This window comes from Ambystoma mexicanum, chromosome 3p (assembly GCF_040938575.1).
Source record: "Ambystoma mexicanum isolate Mex_15411 chromosome 3p, UKY_AmexF1_1, whole genome shotgun sequence".
In the NCBI taxonomy this organism is placed as follows: Eukaryota; Metazoa; Chordata; class Amphibia; order Caudata; family Ambystomatidae; genus Ambystoma; species Ambystoma mexicanum.
This window is the reverse complement of record NC_090925.1, coordinates 773,875,833-773,899,424: the sequence shown is the minus strand read 5'-3', so window position 1 is coordinate 773,899,424 and position 23,592 is coordinate 773,875,833. Positions and strand designations below refer to the sequence as shown.

General features: G+C 46.8%; 1 protein-coding gene across 2 annotated transcripts in view; it reads right to left on the bottom strand.

The window, feature by feature from the left end:
- LOC138580852 (integrin alpha-D-like) overlaps positions 1-23,592 on the bottom strand; it is a 750,488-nt gene that overhangs the window by 500,079 nt on the left and 226,817 nt on the right. For both annotated transcript variants that reach the window (XM_069651726.1, XM_069651727.1), the window contains exons 8-9: positions 18,898-19,051; positions 197-347 (exon numbers count right to left, since the gene is read on the bottom strand). In XM_069651726.1, the coding sequence (XP_069507827.1) occupies positions 197-347; positions 18,898-19,051 (305 nt within the window). The remainder of the gene's footprint in view (positions 1-196; positions 348-18,897; positions 19,052-23,592) is intronic.

Below are 23,592 nucleotides of genomic sequence, written 5' to 3'. Positions count from 1 at the left end.
TGCTAAGCAAGCCATTGCAAAATGGAAAATTAGTATGTGGAAACAGAAGCAGGATTTTCGGGCTGAAAATGTCAAAATACAACGACAGTTTACACTTTGTGGCAAGGTCCAATCCTGGGCATTCCCCATTTCCTGAACGGTGGCTCCAAGAAACTGCAGGCAGATACATTCTGAGTAGCAACAGACTGGACTGTACCTTCTATGGAGAATATCTTCTGTTGTAGCGTCTCCTGAATCTTGCCCAGAGCGTCAAAGTTGTTAGGGCTGAAGGTATGTTGGTCCTTGGGACTGGAAGCGATAGTGTCCAACTCCTGTCTGGCAGTGCGGGAGGTGAACGCATTTCCAACCTAAATAGAAACAAGACCAACTGCTATATATGTAATATTCTCAGATGCTCTGTTCACCATAGGCAAAGCTTCCCGTGTATTCCAACGTTAAAAAAAAAAATAGAAACTGTATTTAATGGATTTTAACAGAAGCCAACAACACAAAACAGAAAATAACATACAGAGTGTCCGCCCACCAGGAAAAAGAAAAAGATATAAAGGGGCTATCGCCAGAACCCCATTGTCTCAGTTCTCTGCCTGTTTATCCACATCTCAGTTCTGACAGTCTAGCTCAAGGGCAATGTGCTCGCCTTGGAAGCAAGACGATGCAAAGCAACCCAGGTTCGATTCCCGGGTCAGCGTTTAGAAACCGCTGTCTCTTAAGCGCATTAAAAATTATATTTCCATTGTATTCTGCCCCCTGTATACCCCAACGTTAAACATTCACCCCGCATTCCCCTACGATGTTCTCGGTTTCTCATTTTCCGCTGTTTCATTCCCGCAAAGCCAGCCTTTCAGACCCATTCAACAAGAACTGAACATAAAAACCCACACATCCGGTGGTCTTGCATGCAGCAGTAGCGTCCGGAAATTTGCCAGTACAAAGTCATGGCAGAACGCAATGTCCTCCAACCATTGTGCCCTTTTTTGGCCCTGTGCCATAGCCAACCGTCTCAAGCCCAGAATCAGCAAAATGCCGGCTAGTTTCCCGTGCGGTCTGGACAGCCCGGCGGCCAAACCAAGCAGCGCCACCAAAAGGTGCAATGCCACCGTTCCCTTAAATATTGCAGACATTGGGCCTCATTATAACATAGGCGTTCCCGTAATGAAGGGTGCCGGTACGCGACAGGCACCCTTCATTACGGGATGCCCTATGACGAGGTTCCCTTGCGGGACCCGGAACAGATGTCTGGTAAAACCAGACATCCTTTCCGGGTCCCGCGAGGGGAAGAGGGAGCTAATAACGGGCCTGTTATAAACAGGCCCGTTATTAGCTCCATCCCCATTGAGCCCTATGGGGCCTCAAATGGGAATGGGGAATGGTTCTGTGCATGAGGAATTACCGGGTCCTCCAAGGACAAAAACGGTAATTCTTCAATCACAGACCCCGGTATTGGAGGCCGGTATGGAGGCAGCCATGGCGCTAATAGCACCATGGCTACCTCCATACTCGTAATGAGGCCCATTGTTTCAAACACCTCTCCCCAGAACAGCGGATATGGAGGACATCCCCACGCCAGGTGCACGAGATTCGCATTCATAGCTGCACACCTCTTGCACTCCCCCAACACCTCCCCATAGTATTTATGCAACTTGTCTGGGGTGTGATATGTCTGATGCTCATAACTGAAGTGTATTTGCTTATATCGGGCGTTGAGTGACATCCCCCAACCCCCCCAAGTCTGGGCCTTGATATTCCTTTCCTCCTCTGGGATCTCCAGCCCTAGCAGCCTCTCCCACCGCTGCTTCGCCTTCTCTCCTGCCCCTGGCATGGCAGCCATCATTGTCTAGTAAATCCGAGAGATCAATTTTCCCTCCCAACCTGCCTCCACCACCTTCTGCAGTAAAGGGAAAAAAGGCGGTTGCTGCGAGAAAGTGGGAAGAAGGACTTTAACTCATTCCGAACCCTAAAGTATAAAAATGTATCCAAAGAGGACACCCACACACACCCCTTGAACTCTTCCAGGCTCAGAAACTAGTTGTTCACATAGAAGTCCCCCATCCTCCTGACCCCCAATCTATCCACCAAGATGGTGTACACCCGCTCATTCGTGATTCCTAGCTCTCTGATAAACTTCACTGGGAGAGCCGGGGAGTGTAACTTCTCAGCTCTGAGTTTGTCTGCCATCCTGCTCCATGCGACACATGTACCGGTTACCTCCCCAACACCATCCCTCTCGCCACCTTCCCTGACCAAGAACCTCTGCACGTAATAAGTGCAGCTCTGCCAGGGATCTCGCCACTTGTACATGGGGCCTGCTGGGCCCTTCCTCGTACCTAAAGGATGGAAAGTGGGCTTGTGCATCCCGAAAATAGTGTTCAAAGTCCGGGAGTGCCAGACCCTCCCCCAATGCGATTGCGTGAGCACCTCCAAGCTCAATCTTAGGACTTTCCCCGCCCAAAGGAATCCGAGCAAAATGCCCTGCAGCCCCTCAAAGTAGGTTTTAGACAGGATAATTGGGAGGTCCTGAAGTAAATACAGGAATTTAGGTAATACCACCATCTTAATTACCGCAACCCTACCCATTAGAGAAAGCGGGGGACCCATGCAACTGTCTATTTGTTCTTGCAGTTTATGCACCGGCCTCCCATAGTTTTCCCTGAACAGGATGTCTGGATCACGTGATATCTCAACACGAATTACCTTGCATGAACCAGCTCCCATCAGAACCCATAATTATCTACAAATGGCACTACCCCGGCCGTAAAAGGGAGAATTACGTATTTGTCATAATTCATTTTTAACCCTGACAGATACTGAACTCTCTGCTGCATAATGGGGTTGATATTCTTTTCTGGGTTTTTCACAAATAGGGCTTTATCATCTGCATAAGGCAAGAGGACAACCCTGTGTGAATAAAACTGAATGCCCCTCTCAAGGTGTTGTTCTCTCAACCCTCCAGCCAGTGGCTCTATAGCCAACGTGAACTGGAGCGGCAAGAGGTGCTTCCCCCTCATCATCCATAGTGGCACTGTCATTTCCCCATTAATGGCTATATGAGCAGTGGGTGAATTATATAGGAGGTTCACATAATCCAAGAACCTACACCCCAACCCCATCTGCCTGAGGGTACAGAACATAAGCTCCCACTCAATCGAGACGAACGCCTTCTCAGTGTCGAGGAGGACCGCGTTGCCGGTACCTCCTGATCTATCCCTTCAAGAAGACAAAAAATCTGTACAACCCGTAAGTGGTGTTCCTCCTGGGTATAAACCCTAAACTGCCCATCAAGGGGAGGAGGTGGTTCGGCAACAATTTGGCAAAGATTTGATTGTCCAAATTGGTACGACATATAGGCCTGTATGAGGAGCAGTGCTCCGCTGGTTTCCCCTCCTTGTGCATGATAGTGATTGTGGCTGCTCTCAAGGTAGGAGGAAGGGCACCCCGCTGTACCACCTCCTGATACACCCAGACCAGATCTGGGGAGACTATGTGATTATATGCCTTATAAAATTCGCCTGTCAGGTTGTCTGGCCGGAAGATTTAGACCCCGGCAAATCCTTGATCACCCTTATGATTTCCTCTAATGTCAACTCCTTATCCAGGTGTTCCTGTTGTTCGGGTGGCAACCAATACAACTCTATAACCCCAAGTATTGTTTAATAATGTCCACGGAGTGGATGCTCCTTGAAGATAATAGGGTGCTATAATATTGTCGGAAGGCCTACCCAATGTTAACGGTTTGAAACACATTTATGGTCCTCCTCACAAGTTGGGCGGTGCAGTAAACTATAAGCTGGAGGTAAATCCGTTGACTTTCTGCCCATTTTTGGTGCAATTACCGCAGCGGAATTACCGCTGCAATAATTGCACCGAAAATATGTCCCATTAGGTCGAATGGACTCCGAAAAAATTGGGACGTACACTACCACTGCCACTTGTAATCTGGCAGTGATACCGCCGGCCAAGTGGCAGTAACTGTAACTGCATTGGGCGGGATTGCAATGGATTTGCTGCCGGAATACCGCCCAACTTGTAATGACCCTATAGTCCCCCTGTGAGTTCTTCACATGATCAACCTGCGTCAGCCACCGTTCCACCACCAGAAGCGAGCGCTCCAGTCTTCTGGCCCTCCTGGTATTGTCAGACCTGAGCCGACTGGTGTATATAACGTCAAGCTCTTTCCTGATGTCCACCAATATCAAGCCCTCTCCCATCTCCTGATAGAGCCCCTCCAACTCCTTCAACTTAATTTCATTGGCCTCCAGTTTGGCCCTTATCCCTCTCAGTATTCCTGTCTCTTTCTCCAGTCACATGCCCCGGGCACAGCATTCAAAGGCTTCCCACAAGACCCCAGGGTATTCCACCGTTCCACTATTAGTAGCAAAATAGTCCTTTATCTCTGCCGGCAGTTCTTCATGGAAAACTCTGTCTTTTAGTGTTTCAGATTTAAACCGCCAGTTCACCCCTTTCACAGACAACCCGGGGACCAAACATTCCAACGTCACCGGCGAGTGATCTGAAAGTGTCCATGTTAACATTTCACAGGGCCCCAGTTGCAGCCCCACCTGCCTGGTCGCTAGAATGAGGTAAATCCGGGAAGCAGAGTGGTGCACCCACGATTGAAATGTATATTCATCATGAGTGGGGTGTTGTGCTCAAAACACATCTGTCAGACCATATATTGTACAGAGGTCTAGCACTTACCGGCTGGCCCTTGACTGGCAACGGGCCCCCCCACCCCCCGGTGGACCTGTCTAGACCTACATCTAAGGTTGTGTTAAAATACCCCCCCCCCCCCACACACACAAAATCCCAGAGCTAGCCACTCGGGGTAGAAGAGCAGCCACCCAGTCAAAGAATCTCGGCTCATCAGCATTCTGGGCATACGTATTTAGGAGAGTGACCTTCAGCCCTTCAATATATCAGCGCCCTACCTTCCTGGCCCTTGGCCATCTCCACTGGGCAGAACCTAAGGGAGCTGTCCATTAATATGGCCACCCCTCACATAAAAAGTATCTATGGCACCCCCATTGTGTTACCCATTTGCTCTCCCCTGACTCAGCAAGTTGGTCTCCTGAAGAAATGTTACCTGTATGTCATGTCGCCGCTTGTATAAGAGAACTTTCCTAACATTGTCTGGGGGATGCCCCCTGTATTTTCCATGTAAACAGCTTTAAGCTCTTCACTTTAACCGCCTTCCCCCTCCTCTATTCGGTGCCCTTTAAAATACTGCTCCCTCTGTGCCAATCGATATTAAGCTGTCGACCTGGCAAAGATGATTCAGTCGTCTTTGCCCCATCCTGCTGGTGGTATATGCAAGTGAACACTCTGGCAACCGTATCCCCCTCAACAGTCCCCCCCTTCACCTTCCACCCCATCAAACAACACCCCAACTGATCCAGAAGCCCCCTTCATCCCCCACCTCACCAAACAACCTCCCCAACTCATTTAGAACATCTTCATCCCCACCCCCTCCCCAATTCAACTTGGTGGAGCATACACAGGGGCCTTGTGCCTCCAACCAGCTATGATCCTCCTAAACAGCTATTTCACCTGACACTGAGCCACCACCCAGGATGAATCTCTGCGGGGCATCCCTCTCCAAACAATACCTTCATTCAAGGTGTCCATCAGGATTGTCTATTGGTTCGGTCTACGACCCCAGTCTGGTCGGCTCACCAAATTTGGTAGGCTGAACTGCAGCCACCCCCCTTGGGGGCTGAAAGGATGGTCCCAGGCTCCGGCCTCACCTGCAGTGCTCCCCCCCACAGAATAGCAGCAAAGTTCCTCCACACCGCTCTTCTTCACATCATCCGCACATACAATCCTCGACCAGCGCCTCCTCGCTCTATGACTTCAGGTTTGGTTTTGAGAAGGCCCAGCCGCTGCTTGACCAGAGTTACAAGGCGACAGGCCCCCACCTGGCCCCCTCTTCGGGATACCGTCCAAGAACCTACTGGCCTCCTCCGGTGTTACAAAAAAGTGTGCCTTCCCGGAATACTGAATCCTGAGCTTAGCGGGGAACATCATTGTGTATCTGATATCAAGGTCTCTGAGCCTGCACTTCACCCCCACAAAGGTTCTCCTCGCTGCCTGTAGCGACGCTGAAAAGTCCAGAAAAATATGTATGCAGTCTCCATCAAAGGTGCAATCCCCCTTGTCCCCAGACAGCTGGAGGATCACGTCCTGGTCTCTGTAGTTGAGAAGTTTTGTAATTATGGGGCAGGGTGGGTCCCCCGGAACCGGGAGCAGCGCTGGTATCCTGCGGGTGCACTCCACTGTGAACATTGGCGAGAGCTCTTCCCTCCCAAAGAATGCCACACATAATTTCTCCACAAAATCCTCCTTGCTCTCCATCCCCTGTTGCCCCGGCCTTAGCCAACATGTTCAATGCTCTAGGTTTGTCTGAAAAAGTCAGCAAACCTACCCACTCGAAGGGGAGAACGCTAGATTGGATAGTTGACTATAACTGCACAGCTATCATCTCTTCTATTACACCTCTACTTTGGACAGACCATTCATTGGTGTCCTTTAACTTATCCGTCACTAGACCTACTCCCACGGCCCCATTACTAGTGCCACCATGTTTAACCAGAAATAAAAAATGCATTATAGTAGAGAAAGTCATCCCTGCTATACTACCTACTCTTAATGCACTGTCAGAAAATCTAGATCCCAGCATCCTAGTCAATGAATTCAATAACATAATGCTCACTACTCTAGACAAAATAGCCCCGTTGAAATTGAGAGCAAGTAAACCTAAAGCACATCTAAATAAATGGTTCACGCCACAACTGAGAGACCTCCTTAAAAGAAAAAGAGAAACTACTTGGAGGCTTTGCCCCTCGAATGACAATAAGGCGAAACTAACCTCTCTCTCTTCGCTTTATAAGAATGAAGTCTGCCTGGCTAAGCGTAACTCTTATGACAAACGCATAGCCAAGTCGAACTCCAGTACGAAAGAACTTTTTTCGATACTGAAAGAACTAGAGTCACCAATAGCCATACCTGACATCTGCACTAAGGATAAGTCTTGGTGTACAGATATCCAACACGCCTTAGCAAATAAAATTAACACGCTCCAAAAGAAAATACAATTGAAAAAAGAAACACTGAATCTTCAGGAATCGCCCAAAAGTCCACCGACCATCAATCCATCCACGGTTCATAACACATTTCACTTCACTAAAATGTCTACCCTGGAAGTAGAAAAAATTATCCTTTCGCTCAAACCTTCCAATTGCAAAGGCGACATCTGTCCTGCACAACTTATAAAAGATGCTGCCAGAGACTTGTCCCCCTTCATTTCCAAATGGATAAACGCCTCCTTCGCCTCAGGCACCATCCCGGCTAACCTTAAACAGTCCTGGGTGCTCCCCCTCCTCAAGAAGCAGACCTTAGACCCACTGATCCCGACTAACTACCGTCCCATCACTACGGTAACTTTTCTACTTAAAATACTGGACAAAGCTGCTTATAATCAGATTCAAAAACATTTAGAACTGCATAAACTCTTAGGAGATAGACAATCTGGCTTCCGTCCTTTACATGGAACGGAAACTGCCCTAATAGATTTAAAATCCCAAATTGATGAGCTGAGAGACAAAGGGAAGACAGTACTTCTGCTACTCCTTGATCTCTCAGCAGCCTTTGATCTAGTGGACCACAAGGACCTCTGCAGACACTTGGATTCTGCCGCTCATTTCTCCCACAAAGCCATTAGATGGATCGAGTCATTCCTGAGCGAGAGAACCATGAGAGTATTCTCTCCCTCAGCAGCCGCTGACCCTACCCCCATCCGGTGTGGTGTTCCTCAAGGCTCTTGTGTCTCCCCAACTCTATATAACATCTTCACCAAGCCCCTGTTCGATGATTTGGATCATCTGGGTATCACCTACACCAACTATGCAGATGATACACAGATCCTCCTCCCGCTTTCTGAGGATCATAGTGAGGACACGGAATTGGTGAACAGGGTTTATCTTATCATCCAGGCATGGATGGCCACCCATGGCCTCTGCCTGGACGATGATAAGACTGAGTTGATAATCCTGGGCACTCATAACAACATTAAAAAACTAGGCCAAGAATTTTCTTCATTTAATATTGACGGGAATATAATCCAAGTCTCCAAGGAAGTTAAAACCCTTGGTTTCTACCTTGATTCCACTTTGTCATTTGATAAACAGGTAAAATCCTTGGCCTCTACAACGGCCTACACTTGCAAGCTGATAAGAGCCGGTAAGCCATTCCTCTCCAATGACAGCTGTATGATCTTGGCCAGAGCTCTAATATTCTCCAGAATTGACTACTGTAATGCCCTATACAGTGGTGCCAATAAAACCACCATCCGGAGGTTACAAATATTACAAAATAACGCCTTGAGAGCAGCACTCGGCATAAAGAAAAGAACCCATATCTCCCCCCTTAGACGCCAATATAAATGGCTATCTACGGATAACAAAATACAGCTAAAGATGCTATCTCTGACCCACAAAGCTCTAAACAATGCTGCCCCTAGTTATCTTACAGACAAACTCCAGAGGAAAATCTCTCCCAGACCATCTAGAGCTGGTAACGCTAATTGTCTGGCAATACCCAGATATAGGCTTACCACGATCGGTGGAAATAGCTTCCTAGTGAAGGCAGATAAAATCTGGAACCTACTGCCACAAGACCTGAGAGTTGATCAACCCTACCTACACTTCAGAAAAAGTGTAACCAAACATATCATCTCCACTGACCCCTAGTCGCTCACCACCTGGCGCTCTCCACCCTCACTTGCCCTGGGTGTCACTACTTAGTTGAATTTGTGTTATCCTATTAAGGGTAATACTTACGTACTGTATATATCTAGCGTAGTATCTGCTAAATTGCACGCTTGTATATTGTATATTTTGTATCTATGTGAGATTTATATATGTACATTGGATATTGCATAACTGTTTTATTCTGTAACCTGTAAGCTTTGCATCTTTCTTATTGCTGTGCCCTGTTACTTACGGGTCTGGTGCGCATAAAAAGTGAATAAACAAACAAACAAACAAACAAACAAACAAACAAACCCACCAGGCGTATGTTTTTCTGTCTTGCCCGGCCCTCCAGGTCCTCATTTTTAGTTGTTTTAACCTTGACTGACGTTTCCAGGGCAGCTAGTCTGGACGGGACCGTCGCCAATGCGTCTTCCAGGCCTGAGATGCTAATCTCCATCTGATCCAGTCCACCACTGTGCTAATCGAGCCGCAACTGTATTAGGTCCACCTTGGTGTCATGGGCATCCAGCTTGGTGTATAACTTCCCTATGCCTTCCTTGAGGTGCAGGAGGGATGGTATGCTCCTCTGGTACCTTAGACTTCCTCCTAGCCTGCTGCAAATCAAAGGCCAGGGTGTGCTCATTTTTGTCCCCCTTCACCATCCTGGTGCAACGATTCACCTTCCGGTTCACACCAACACCCCACAAGATATCACCCCTGGCCCTGGCAGACTGAGGCCTCACAGGATATCCACTGCCAGGGCCCTTGCGGCCCTCTTTCCAAATTGGCTCGAACACCCTCTTCCTCCTGGTCTGGTCCGTGGGCCCCAAGTGATTGCTTCCTCTTCCTCCTGCAGCCGCCACCCTCGAGGCCTTAGCAGGCACAGGCACTCCAGTGCCCTGCTGCGATCAGTATCTCCCTTCATCCCACAGCATAGGTTTCCACCTGAGGGGCTGACCCTTCAGGCTACTGGGCCACTGATATTGCTGTGAGTGCCCTGGATCCACACAGCAGCCCCCCTGTCTCTGCACTCTCCCGGAGCTGCTCCTCAAACCAGCCCCTCTCCTAGCCTTTGGGCGGGCAGGAGTTGCGCATTCCTCACGTTCCAGGGACCTCACGACCTACAGGGAATGCACTCACTGTGCAGAGATCTCCTCCTCCGCGTAGGCTGGTGTCACTGCCGCAGCATCCGTGAAGCTGCCGAGCGTTCCACTCTGCTGCCAGGAGTCACTCGCCACAGAGCAGGAACCAGGTCACTTTCCCCCACAGGCTCTGATGGCTGGCTGCCGTGCAGGTTCCCCACTCTTTCTTCCGCCGGCCACCTGGCTCCTACGCTGTCCGGGTCTTCAGGTCTCCTCCTCCTTCTCCCAATGCTGATCCCGATTGGCAGGCCAGCAAAGTCTGTGCACCCCAGTCCCTTCACTTGCCAGGCCGGTCCACCACCTCTCAACCGATGCCTGCAGTGCGCACCCCGACCGAGGGGCCAGGCCTCACGCCGGCTCATCCTTGCCAGTGTCATTGCCCAGGGTTTTGCCCACCAACCGGGCTGGAACTCGCCACAAATGTCTGTAGTCGGTGCAGAGCAAATGCCCCAAGTTTGATTACTTATGCTCTCTGCAAAGTTTCAGGATTTCTCAGGATGTGAGGATCGGGTGTGGAGCTCACACAGGAGCCGCCATGCTGCTTGGGCTCTCAAGCGCCCCGCCCCCCTTGTTCCCTTAGTTAATGAAGACAGATGTAAGATCTAAGGATATATATGTCTTAATTTAATGGCCTTATTTTACTCTGTGACAGAAAAGTTCATTGTAATGGTATGTGGGGTGTAGCATGTTCTGTGTGTTTCCCAACCACAGTAAAGTGCAGGCAAAAAGCTTAAAGAAGTTTCTGGTCGGTAGAACTCCGAGGTAAGCAACGGTTATAAATCTCCACATAATCTTTGAAGCTTATAAACGAACAATATCAACTTTGTTTAAAACTTTAACTTTTTATTTAACAATGAAGATTTCACAACATAAAGTGTGTCCTTTTTATAATTACTCCAATTTTAAAGACCATAAATAACATAAGTATCTTTTAACAGACTATTTCGACATTCAAAAGCACTGCAATATCTTTTCGTACATTTTAAATAAAAATCGGACTTGAAAAAATCTCCTCACTAATCAACATTTTAAAACTCTTAAAATACTGATTTAACATTTTTATTCCAACTTTTAAAATGTCCTAAAATAATTTCATATTGAACTAGCAACCCAGGCTATTTGAAATGCATAGATAACATTTTTAAATTTTTAGTAAACAAATAGGTCATGTTTAAAATCTGAAAATTGTTCTAGGCAATAATCACGCCATTACACATGTGCTAATTAATATTTCGATTGTTAACAATTGTACATTTCAAAATACATTATTTGTTTAACAAATATATATTACTATTTTAAACGCCTAATGGTTACCTTACAATGCAAACCTTTTAAAAATGTATAGGCATTTATTTTTTAAAGGATTTCAAGTATTTTATAATACCTGGCTTCATTTTTAAGACTCAAAAGGGGGTTATGTTCCGGGGGAAGCTGTGAGAAACCTGAGGCTTTTCTCCCAGGCTATTCCCGGGGATCCTTTGTTCAGGTGGCTAGGGGAGGGCCATCGCTCTTGGATCCCAACCCTGGGGGTGGACGAGCGAGCCAGGATCGCCTGAGCAGGGGGTCCTTGGGGTCTATGTGAGACACACCCTCAGGCAAGACATGGGGCCTCATTACAACCCTGGCGTTGGACCATGGTGCTATTAGCACCATGGTCCATGCCGGATTCCGCCATGGTGGATGGCAGATTTACCGCCCCATTCCAAGGTTGGCGGGGCGGTAAATCCCCATTCACCATGGCCCCTTCCCCATTCCCATTTTTGGCCCATAGGGCTCAACAGGAATGGGGAAGGCGCTAATTACGGCACCGTAAATTACGGTGCCGTAATTAGCACCAAGGTCCCTTAGCGGGTTGGACTTTAACGCCTGCAAAAAGCAGGCGTTAAAGTGTGAATCGGGCGTTAAGGGTTTAACGGCGCCGCAGCCTTTTACGGCGCCATTAACCCCTTAACGCCAGGGTTGTAATGAGGCCCATGGTCTTCCTCTTGTTCCTATACCCCCTACCCAACATCCCCTCCATTGTCATGGGATATTGTCAACAGTGTCCCATCATACCTCAGTACCTTTCTGTAAGGAAAAGCGAAACCATCAGGGAAAACAAAGACCATCCCTAAATTCCAACATGGGTTTTACCCCTCTTTCCTCGAAACCCACTTTTCAACAACCCTACATTCAAACCCCTTTTCCTGACAAAAATCTACATTTTTATCCCTTTTTTGTAGAACACCATAATTCCCATATTCCCATTCCCCTATTGAAATACCCAAGGACTGGGACACAGAAGAGGCAGAGGATTACCCATAGGAATCAATGGGCAATTGATTCCTTTGGGCAGTCTCCATGTTGTCCCAATAATGACGTCAGGCAGAGTCAGGCAGGGAGGGACAACTAGTCACACCTAACTCCAATCAACTCTAGCTGGGAGTATAAAAGCAGCAGCCAGAAACAGCATTTTGAGTTAGCTGGGGATGCTGAAGGGTGCTGAGATGCCAGAGGGAGACCATTGTTGCCAGAGAAAACCTGGAAGGCCTGGAGGAGGAAAACTGCGTAGACAGTGGACTGATGAGCACAGGAGAGGCTGCAGTGTGGAGTGAAGCTGTGCCTCCAGGAAACCAAACTAGGGGCACCTGGGGTCACCTGGTAGCACCCACAGCAGAGCTCCTCCCCTGGGCCAAACCAGAGAGCCCAGGCCTTTGAGGGGAAGGTGGTAGGACTCTGACCTCAAGCAGAAGATCCCCTTTTTGCTCCTGATGCTCCCGAACTGTGAGAATGCCGTTTTGGGGAGCTGAGGAAGTGTGGGCAAAATATCAAGAAGTGCATTATGGGACTTGGAGTACAAAACATTAGACTTTGAAAATTGAGAGGGTTCTAAGCCCGACTAGGGGGAAGACCCTTGTGCGAACACTGGAGAGAGAACCCTAAGAACCCTTGGGTTACAAGGCGAGGAGCTAGACAGAGCACACAAAGGGGCAGCTTACTGCAGGCAGCAGTTAAATCAAGGGAGAAAGACGGCGAGTCGAGAAGCGCGAACAAGAAGGAAATTGCCTTCGAACTTTCCACCGAGTGATCGTTGTGCTTTTGAAACCTTGAGAACAGCAGGTGTAAGGCCTGGAAGTGAAGCCAGAGAATCCTGCATTGTGTGGCTGCGATACCAGGGGCCGACCTGCACGACCCGTCGGGTCTGGGAGGATCAGCCGCCACCGTTCCTTGACTCCAAGATAAAAGCCACAAGCCACGAGCTCCACACAGCCGGTGAGTTGGAAGAAACTGTGCAAGACCAGTCTGTGTTTGAACAGAGGTTGCGAGCAGCGACAATATATCATAAAGAAAAGAAGTATGGAAGCGTTTGAGGAAAGACGCGAGCAAAAGGAATTGAAAGCTGATAATTGTGTTTGAACATGAAAACCTGAAAAGATACAAGATTGCAGAGAGGTCCGCCACTGCGGGTATGCCCAGTCAAAGGTCTCTGAATTAGTGTACCTCAAAAAGGGGAATTTGAGTTGAAATAATTAAGAGAAACAGTGAAATTAAGAGAAACAGTGAATCGAAGTGGTCCAACCGAAGGTCTAACACAAATCCTTTGCACAGTTGAAAGTCTTTCATTCAAGTAAACTGTTAATAAGAATTATAAATGGAAAGGAAGGTCTGAGCCAGGCTGAGGGAGGCCTATTGTTACTTTTGAGTTTAAAGAGGGTCCGAACCCAACCAAGGGAGACCCGTGGACAGTTATTTGGAAAGGGGGTCTGCACCGGCTGAGGGAGGCCCCAAAGCTACATAGAGTGATTGATTGAGTGAAATCCTGAGAAGAAAGGAACTTTAATGTTTGTTTGTTGCATCAGGCCCTCTGAAAGAAGAGACTTAGAAAGTCAAAGAGACCCTGATGCTAATGCTAATGTTTGAACTGGACCCTTGTGCTAGAGAAGCCAGAGACTGTGCTAAGCTTGAGTGTGTCGCCTTGGCTCGTGCTGAAAACATGGGGAAGGGTAAAAGCAGTTTCATTAAATTCATTACATTAATTAGCAACCTATCATTTGAGTTATTTAATAAATTTCACCACAGATCTTCCCAGGATAAAGGTGGGCGAGTAATAAAATCTTTAAAAGTCTCTTCCCAAAGGGCAATTAAAACTGAACAATCAATAATAAGATGCTTCAAGGATTCACCGCTTAGTTTGCAACAACGACACAGGCTATCAACCAAGGGCAACCCTGCCTGACAACCTACAACATCATTAGTAGGAAAAAGATTCAATTTAATACATAGCCAAAAATGTCGAAGATATTGTGAGGCATGCTTGGTTAAGTAATACTGCGGAACACTAAATGGTTTCATATCCATAAAAAAGTGTTCAAACACTTTATATGAGCAGAGATTATCCTTATTGTTAATCCAATCTTCTTCAAATAAAAGCTTCTTGACCTTACCTGGATTACGGTCAAGATCTTCCAAAGAAATAGACTTGTCAGTCACTACAGTCAATACCAAATTCACCCAAGTTCTAAGAGCCACACAATTGTCTTTTTTGAGCAGTGCATTGAGTTCAGTAAAGAGGGTGAATACAGGAGGAAACAATATAGACCGCAGAAGAAGTATTCTTCTCCAATCAACCTTTGTTTTAAGTGAAGTGATGCCCAAAATATGTTTTACTGGGGGAAAAAGGGTACCTCCTGGAAGATTCAAGAATTGTTTCCACACAAAGTCCTCCTCCTTGGCCCAATCCAGGTTGGCCTCCCTAACCTCTGTCCCATAAATTGGTTTCAGAACAATCCCCTGATTGTACAGTTTAAGAGCCGGTACCATTGAGAAACGACCACAATTGTTTGTAAAGTGCACGAAGTTGGGCTGCCGATGCAATCGCTGTTAATCTGAGTTCATCAGTTGCAGATGACCTAGACCGTTTAGAACGAATGGTCACACCAAGATATTTGAACTCAGTCACCAGCTGTAACCTCTTTCCATCCATATACCATCCAAAGTTAGATCTCCCCGATAAGATCTTTCTATGGTTAAAGATCAAACCTTGGATTTCGTAACTCTGATCTCCAGGCCCAGTTCCCTAAAGAAACTCTGAGCCTGCAGGAGGGACTCCTGTAATCCAACTGCTGTATAGTCAAGTAAAACAAGATTGTCTGCATAAAGAAGATACTGGATACTAACCATACCCAACCTCTGAGGATTCACCCCCTGGCATCTCCAATGCAGCCCTGGTTCTGAGAATATATAAGTTAAAATGGAACGGGGCAAGAACATATCCCTGTAGTAGACCTCGATTCACAGATTTCCACCTTGAGTACCCACCCCTCCTATCCAACCTGACCTTGATCTTCAAATCTTTATGAAGGCATTCCAAAATTAGAACCAGAGCATCAGGGCAGCCTCACAGCCTAAGCATCCCCCATAGTTTATTGTGATCCACACAATCAAAAGCTTTAGAAATATCAAGAAATTAGAGATTAATTGTGCGTTTTGTTTGAAGCGCCTGGTTTTTCAAAAGCTGCAGAACCAAACAGCTGAGGGCTGTACTTGTAGCCTTGCGGAAACCGGATTGATTACAGTCCAGCTTATTGGCGGTGGTTGCCCATCTTTCCAGGGCATGCAGTAAGTGCCAGAGAAGATCTTATACGAGACATCCAAAAGGGAGCTAGGGGGATAGTTCTTTGCCCTATCTCCCTTTTTGTATATTACCACCACGTTAGCCTCTCTCCAAGTGTCCGGACACATAGTCCGCCCAACCACATTGCGATACAACTGAAGTAAAACCTCCGCCCATAAAAGAGGTTCCGATTTTAGTGTTAGGTTGGATAAGCCATCAGGACGGGGGCATTTGAGGACTTAGCCCTCTTAATCGTGGTTTCGATTCCTGCCAGATCAATATCTAGCAGGTCCCAGGTTTCTTCACTCAAGGAAAACCCCAGTTTAGCATTTAAACATTCCTCTTGGCAACCTATAAAAGCATACACATTATTGAAAAAGTGCTCCCACTCCTGGCCTGAAATAGACTGATGCTGTAGTGAGAGTTGCACCCGCCTACCCCCTTGAATGAGTCTCCAAAAGTTGGCTGTCCATCGAGAGGACAAGGCCCTAAGCATATTCTCTGCATCGCTTTGTAAAAGCAAGTAATGGTGGCCCTTTACCCAATTCCTATGGGATAGCTTAAGCCTAGCTATAATTTGTACCACTTTTGTACCCAGTTTTAGGGTTTTCCTAAAATCCCTTCTCAGCTTCCTCTTCTTTTCACAAACCTCTGCGTTGTAACTATGTGTGCATACCAAAGGGCGAGAGTCCCTTGTAAGATGTGAAGCTGATATCAGAGCAGAAAACGGGCTCTGACAGTGGGGTGAAAATAACCATGGGCACATGCCTACAAAGAGTCCCCCAACAAGATCCTGGTCAATACTGGCATTAAACTGGTAAGCATATTTTGGTTTCCATGGGACTGTACGGTTCTGAGGATTTATTTGCACAGCGTCCTGGAGCTGGTCAGGCACATCAGTTAAGCTGATGCCACCAAAACCACCTCCAAGACGCAAGTGATCGCTAGCAGTATCAGACTCCACACTAAAATATTCAATACAAGGAAAGAAAAGTGAAGACACAAATACAAAATCCAGAGTGGATTTGTGCAAGCCACTCGACCAGGTATATATAGGAGGGACATCATCTTGAAGATTAGCATTTAGAAAAAACAGGTCAAAGTATCTAAACAGGCATAAAATAACAGCGCTGGAGCTCTAGCGGATTGCAAAATACCCCTAGAAGCCCCCGAGAGATACCACTTGGAGTCTAAACATTCGAGTTAAAATCACCCAAAATTGCAAAACACACATTAGGTAACAAGGTGCGGTGACCATATATGTTAATAATTGCTGCTAAAAAATCTGTTAAAATAGTAGTTGCCGGATTAAAATAGACATTTAAAACAATCAACACTCTAAAAGCTTGCATAGTTGGATCAAACCATGTAATTTTGCATACCAACATATCAGGGCGACCAATACAAACGTTCTCAATATTTGAACCAGGAAAAATACGCCAAGCACAGATTAGGCCACCATAAGGCCAACCCTTTAAACCCTTCCTCGCAGGCTCATAAATAACCGTAAACCCGTAAACTAAGGGAATGTCAAGCATAAGAGATTCTTGAATGCATATTAAATCCGCCTCTGACCAAAGTTTGTCATTAAGCCAGAGATGGTTGAACCCACGTGTGTTCCATGATACAAACCTCAATGGGCCCCTTTGCAATGGATTATATTGGTGCAGTGAATTAATAATATGGGACCTATCGTGCGTCACATGGCGATTGATCGTCAGTGGTAAAACATTGTTGGCAATAGGTTTATTAATATAGGCCCTTTTATTTTGACAAAACACCAATAGTACTGTATTATTATTTTTTGATGGTCGTAGCTTGCTCCCATCTTTAGACTTTAGATTTAGATTTAGATGGGCGTTTTTCAAACCCTTTTTGAAGTTCAATAAACACCCTTGAACTGTGATCACTTGTGTCAGCCGTCTTACTGTTGATACCATGGTTTCCTTACAACTCCAACAGCAAAATAAGGTGGTAAGTGTGTTTTCCGCCCTTTTTTTGTTGCATTATTTTGCTCCATTTACATGCTAGAGTTGGGGAGCAAGGCGGACAACTTGAATGTCGTGTCAGTTCTGGAGTATGGTGTCTGCTTCTAATACCTTGTCTTCGATGCTGCATTCTGGAGGTCGGCATTCTATACATGTAGAGGCAGATGGGTGACAGCCCAGAGATCTTTGGTAAAAGCACAAGTCCTCTAGAAGTTTCACATGTACACACTGGAGAACAGGACAGATGAGTGATGTGAGAGACCTTCCAATTCATAATAATAAACATGTGACAAGACACTGCAGTAAAAGATGGTTCCTAGAAAAGGGGGTCATGATGGTTTAAGGCGGAAGGGGGCCCTGAAGTAACATTAAAGCATATGTGCCCATACACTGGGCAGTGAAAGTACTGGAAACCCACACAGCAAATGTGTTGGAGAAAACAAACAACCAATTGAAAGGATTCAGTCCGGCACAGGGGAACAATAGTATTAAATGTAGAAGGTAAAGCTAGAGACCAGGAAGGGATTCAGTGTGTGGAATAGACAGGACATTGGGCAGATTGAATGATGCTGCAACACATTCAGTTGTGTAATGATGCAAAAGTAGAGCTTGAGGCAATGCTCATTACAAGTATGGCTGTGTGGGAACAAATTGGCAGTAATGGAATTACTGCCACTTTCTCTGCACCACCATACTATGAGTATGGCCTGGGAGTGGGGGATTTACCTCCAGCATTATGATGGAGGTAAAGCCTCCCACTGTGCCTCATTGCGAGTATGCTGGTGTGGTAATAATGTGCCGGTGTTACCGCATACTGACACGTTACTGCACCGGCACACTCCAAGTTTGCTAGTAGGGTGGTGGATTTACCTCCAGCTCTGACCTAGAGGAATATCCGCCACCCTACTGGCAAAACACTGCCGGTATTACCGGCCCGGTAATACTGGTGCTGGCAATACTGGCAAATCCCCACATGGAGTCTTATGGGACTCCATGGAATGGGGATTTAGTGGTGTTTCTGCCACTTGGAATCTGTCGGTAATTCTGGCAGACCAAGTGGCGGAAATGGTATTACAGTTTGCCGGTAATACTGGCGGGATACCGGCAAACCTGTAATGAGGCCCAGTGTCCGCCGAAAAAACAGCAAAAAAAGCCCCATAGAGTCCAATGTACTCTGAAAAATGGGGATTTACTCCGCCACCACCACTTGTAATCTGGTAGTAATTCCGCCGGACCAAGTGGCGGTAACAGTAATTCCGTTGGGCAATATTCTGGCAGATTCACTGCCAGAATACTGACCAATTCGTAATGAGGCCCTTTGTGTCAAGCATAGGAAGGCATATTGGGCAACCTAGATGCAACAAGTGGTTCATATCAGGTATTAGAAACCACACAATTATTGTAGCTGTCAATGAATAGACTGTTCCTACCCCAATCGCGTAACGCAGAATGAAGTTGGCTTCTGCTTCGTTGATCACATCACTCAGAGAAGTTGTGTCCCCTTGAGTCTTCCCATCTGTTATAATGATGAGGATCTTGTTGGCCTTTAAGCGTGATCCCTTTTCCGGAACAAACACTTCCCGCCTGCAAAACATGGAGGACACATTAGCAAAAGTGAAGGCCCACCTCTGCCGGTCCCCTTCCCTCCCACTCACACAGGCAGCCACCTATACATTTAAGTGTTCACCCTTTCACCATACACTCACACAGACAGCCACCTATACATTTAAGTGTGCATGCGTTCATCATTCATGCACACCCAGGCAGCCACCCATACATTTTAGTGTGCACCCTTTCACCATACACTTGACACGCATACCCAGCCACCCATAGATTTAATTGTGCACCCTTTCACCATACACTCACAAAGGCAGCCATCTGTACATTTAAGTGTGCACCCTTTCACCACACAGGCACACCCATGTGGCGACCCATACATTTAACTGTGCACACTTTCACCATGCACTCGACATGCACACCCAGCCACCCATACATTTAATTATGCACCCTTTCACCATACACTCACACTGTCAACCACATATACATTTATATGTGCACCATTTCATCATACACTCACACAGGTAGCCACCTATACATTGAAGTGTGCACCTTTTCATCATACACTCACACAGGAAGCCACCTATACATTTAATTATGCACCCTTTCACCATACACTCACACTGTCAACCACATATACATTTATATGTGCACCATTTCATCATACACTCACACAGGTAGCCACCTATACATTGAAATGTGCACCTTTTCATCATACACTCACACAGGAAGCCACCTATACATTGAAATGTGCACCCTTTCATCATACAGGCACACCCAGGCAGCCATACATACATTTAATTGTGCACCTTTTCACCATACACTCACACACGCACACATCATGAGGTGGAGGGGAACCCTATTACTTCAAAAATACTTCAAAAATAAATGGTTTCTTTTTGAAGTCACTTCCGACTTCATGAAGAAATTATTTCCGTTAAGGACCGAACCATAATGGAAATAATTTCTTTATGACGGCAGAGTGACTTCAAAAATAAAATATTTCTTTTTGAAGTCATAGAGCTCCCCCACCCCATGACCTAGAGGCCTCAGCCGAGAGGCTTACATGTGTTTAATCCCTTGGTTACTTATTGGTAATCTTCATTAATTCTAGCCCTATTCTTCCTCGTCCCAGTACTTGTGTATGAGGCACTTTGACTCATACACAATTAGTGGGATGAGGTAGAGGGACATAGAGGTAATGCATGGCTTAGTCACCTGTAATCTTCAATACTCATAGTCCCATACTTCCTCATCCCAGTACTTACCTATGAGGCAAGGATCCTCATATATAAGAACCGGGACAAGGAAAAGGGACATGGAGGTAATTCTGGGCCGAGAAGCTGATTTAAGGGTTGGGGCAGGGGGTAAGAGGAAGAGGGAATGTGTTTGATGTGTGGGTGCGGTGTGGGGTGTGCTGGGAATTGTGCGATAAATCGTAATGGTCATCCATGTACAGTCTAAGCAGGCTTGCTATTAGTGGGGCTAGAGATGCATTTTGGTGCAGCCAGTCTAGTCATTTCTTAGTTTGGCTTGACTTTCTTTTAACTGGGCATCTCTGATAAAGCAGTCCTGCTAAGTGTAATTACCTAGCTAGACTGGCATTTGCGTGCTGCAAGTCTAGTCTAGTCATTTCTTACTGCATCTGTGATAAAACAACCATGATAAGTGTTATTGGTCTGACTGGCATTTTGGTGCAACCAGTCTAGTTATATCTAATTGTGGCCGGGCATGCTTTGCTGTAATATGTTATTACGTGTCTAGACTGGTCTAGATTGTGCAACCAGTTAGACATGTTTTTATTGTGGCATGGCATTTTTAATAGCAAAGCATTATATTAATTAAAGCATTAGTGGTGCACTGTTGGTGACTTGCATGCATTGGATTTTTAGATTGGTGTTACCCTACAAAACAATTGCAAACGCTCTGGCCTTTTCGACAATTTTTCTCAGATTAAAACACATATTTATATCTTTCTCCTAGTGCAGTGTGTGGCGTACCCCTGCAGCAGCACGTTTGTGCGTATTGCGCAAACGTGATAATCTAGGCGCGACCCGTGATTTGTTGCCGAGTTGGGGGGGCCCTCAGCATGGCTTGCAGGCGGGGCCCCAAATGTTGTGTTATGCCACTGTCTATCACTGTATCTATCTGCTGCTTTTTGGCTAACGCTGTAACAAAGCTCAATGACTGGCTGGCTGACTGGTTTTTCCAGCAGTGCTGGGCAACTGTCGTGTGCGAATTGATCCAATAAAAGGATCATCCACTTCACGCTGCATGTTTGGAACCACTGGCTACAATGCTTGTCTTCCGCAGCCCTTCATATCTTGCATTTTCACCAGCCGCTGCCACATGGGGAGATAAAAATGCATTATACTCTTGCGCGAAACACCCCCTCCCATTCTTAGGCACCCTCTGGTCTCCTGGCATGTCCATTATCAAGTGTAACACAATTTTCTGTATAAACCCATAAAGGCACAGTATTGTTTAGGTGATACATGTGGTGAGTCCCTGTCCGCTGACCATGGCATCATGGGGTAGTCAGGGGATCTGCTCCACGCTGCTCCAGGACCCAGCATCACACATTTTTTTGTGTCATGCCCCCAACTTGGCATGTCTACCTTCCAATCCATGGCTTCGTTGTGTATAGCAGACAATGTAGCTCTTTACCTTTTGTCCTTGTAAACAGTGGACATTCTGCCCTTTCTACCCTTCATCTTGGTAATTAGTAGAGATTGTGTATTATTTACCTTTCATCCTTGCACATTCTTGCTACCTATTATACATTGAGTTCTAGAGGAGTGATGTGGCACTCCCCAATTGGCCAATTTCTGGGCCATTATCGCTCAGAAATCTAATAAACGGTTTGGAAATTGGCCAATGAGAGATGACTCATGTGACTGGCCCCGTCACTGCTGCGTGCAGGGCTGTTAGTGCTGCGCTACCTCTCAGCACGGGAGCGCTGCACTGAAAGACATGCAGTCTGCACGGCTCCCCTCCTCACTCGGGCCACACCTGACTGCCGTTGCCAGGGCATTCCTTGGCTCCAAGAAACACTTGTATACAGGCGCGTTATAAATGACTTATATCATATCATATCTAAAAACCTGTTGCTCCTGGCATACCTGAGCTGGATCTTTGGCTCCCATCACAGCTGCCGTATATAATCCTCTGCAGCCTGACCTTGACTCCCCTCCCCCTCCGGCCACCAATACATTTCTTTGGGGGGCCACGCCCAGAAGATCACGCCCCCTTACCACGTTGCTAAATGCTTACTGTCAACCCAGCCAGTTCTCTGCAATGATCCCAGGCAGATTCCCTCCCTCTCTCCCTTTTTTAATGAAAGAAAATATGTTTTTGGAACGGAACATAGCTCTATGCGCTATTATGCTCCATTCAAAAGGATGTTTTTTCTTAAAGCCGGGGCAATCTGCCTGTGGGAGTTGTGGGAGACTGGCTGGGTTGCCAGTGAGCACCTAGCATTTTGGACAGGAATAGAACAGCTTTACAGACCATGGCCATGGCTGGGACCCAAGGTGCCTGGGCACCAAAGTAAAAATAGCAGCACCTGGGAAGGGCCTCAGGTGGCTGTTAGAATGCAGATGGTGCACTGGTAGTTCCCACCCGCGTTTCCAGGCACCTGATTGGCTGAGCAGAGCAACCCTTCCCTGAGTACAACTACTGAGTATGCCAGGAGAAAGCTAGAGACTGCGTAATGTCTGTTTGGTAAGAGTTAGTAGTGAGACAGGCAGTCAGCTCAGTCAGAAACAGGGGATCAATAGTAGTGAGCAAGGAAAGAGAATGCTGGGAAACACGCAGTGTCTGTGGGCAGAGAAATGATTAAAATGCAGCAGTGTGTGACAGAGCAAGCAGAATTCCTCCCAGACATGGCTGATTGCACGGTATAAAGAAAGGAAAACATGGACGCCGAGTAGAGTACGAGTCAGGCGGTAAGGTTGCCGCCATACTCGTAACACTTTTCCGGTGCCTGATATCCCGGTGCCACCCATTGGATCGGGAAGTCAGGCACCGGAAAATGGTGTTCCCCATCCCCGTCCAGTCCCATAGGACTCCATGAGAGTGGGGAGACGGAAGTACCGGCACCGTTGCTAACGGTGCCGGTGCTTCCATGACAAGTTTGCTTACCGGGACCGCTGCACCCGGCAGGTCAGGCCTGCCAGGGCGCAACGGCCCCTGCCGGCAGACTTGTAGTCTGGCGGTCCGGAAAGTGTGAAGGTACGTTGCTAACGGCACCCTTAGTTCCGGACCACCAAACTTGTAATGAGGCCCAGTGTTGCTGATTTACAAAGAATTTACTATGAGTAATTCTGATATACTCTTGATTGACTCATGAACTAGGCTACTTGATTATTCAAGAAGTTTATGAAGTTACTGTGAGCGACCCTGACTTACTCATGGACTACTAGGAGTAAATGTGGCATACGGTCTTTGGGAATCAAATAGCGATCTACAGTGGTAATTCAGAGGTACTCGTAGCACCTTCTTTGAACTGGGCTGTTGAGTCAAAGCTTGCATGGCTGTGGGGAAAGATGATGGGCTTGGAACAGACT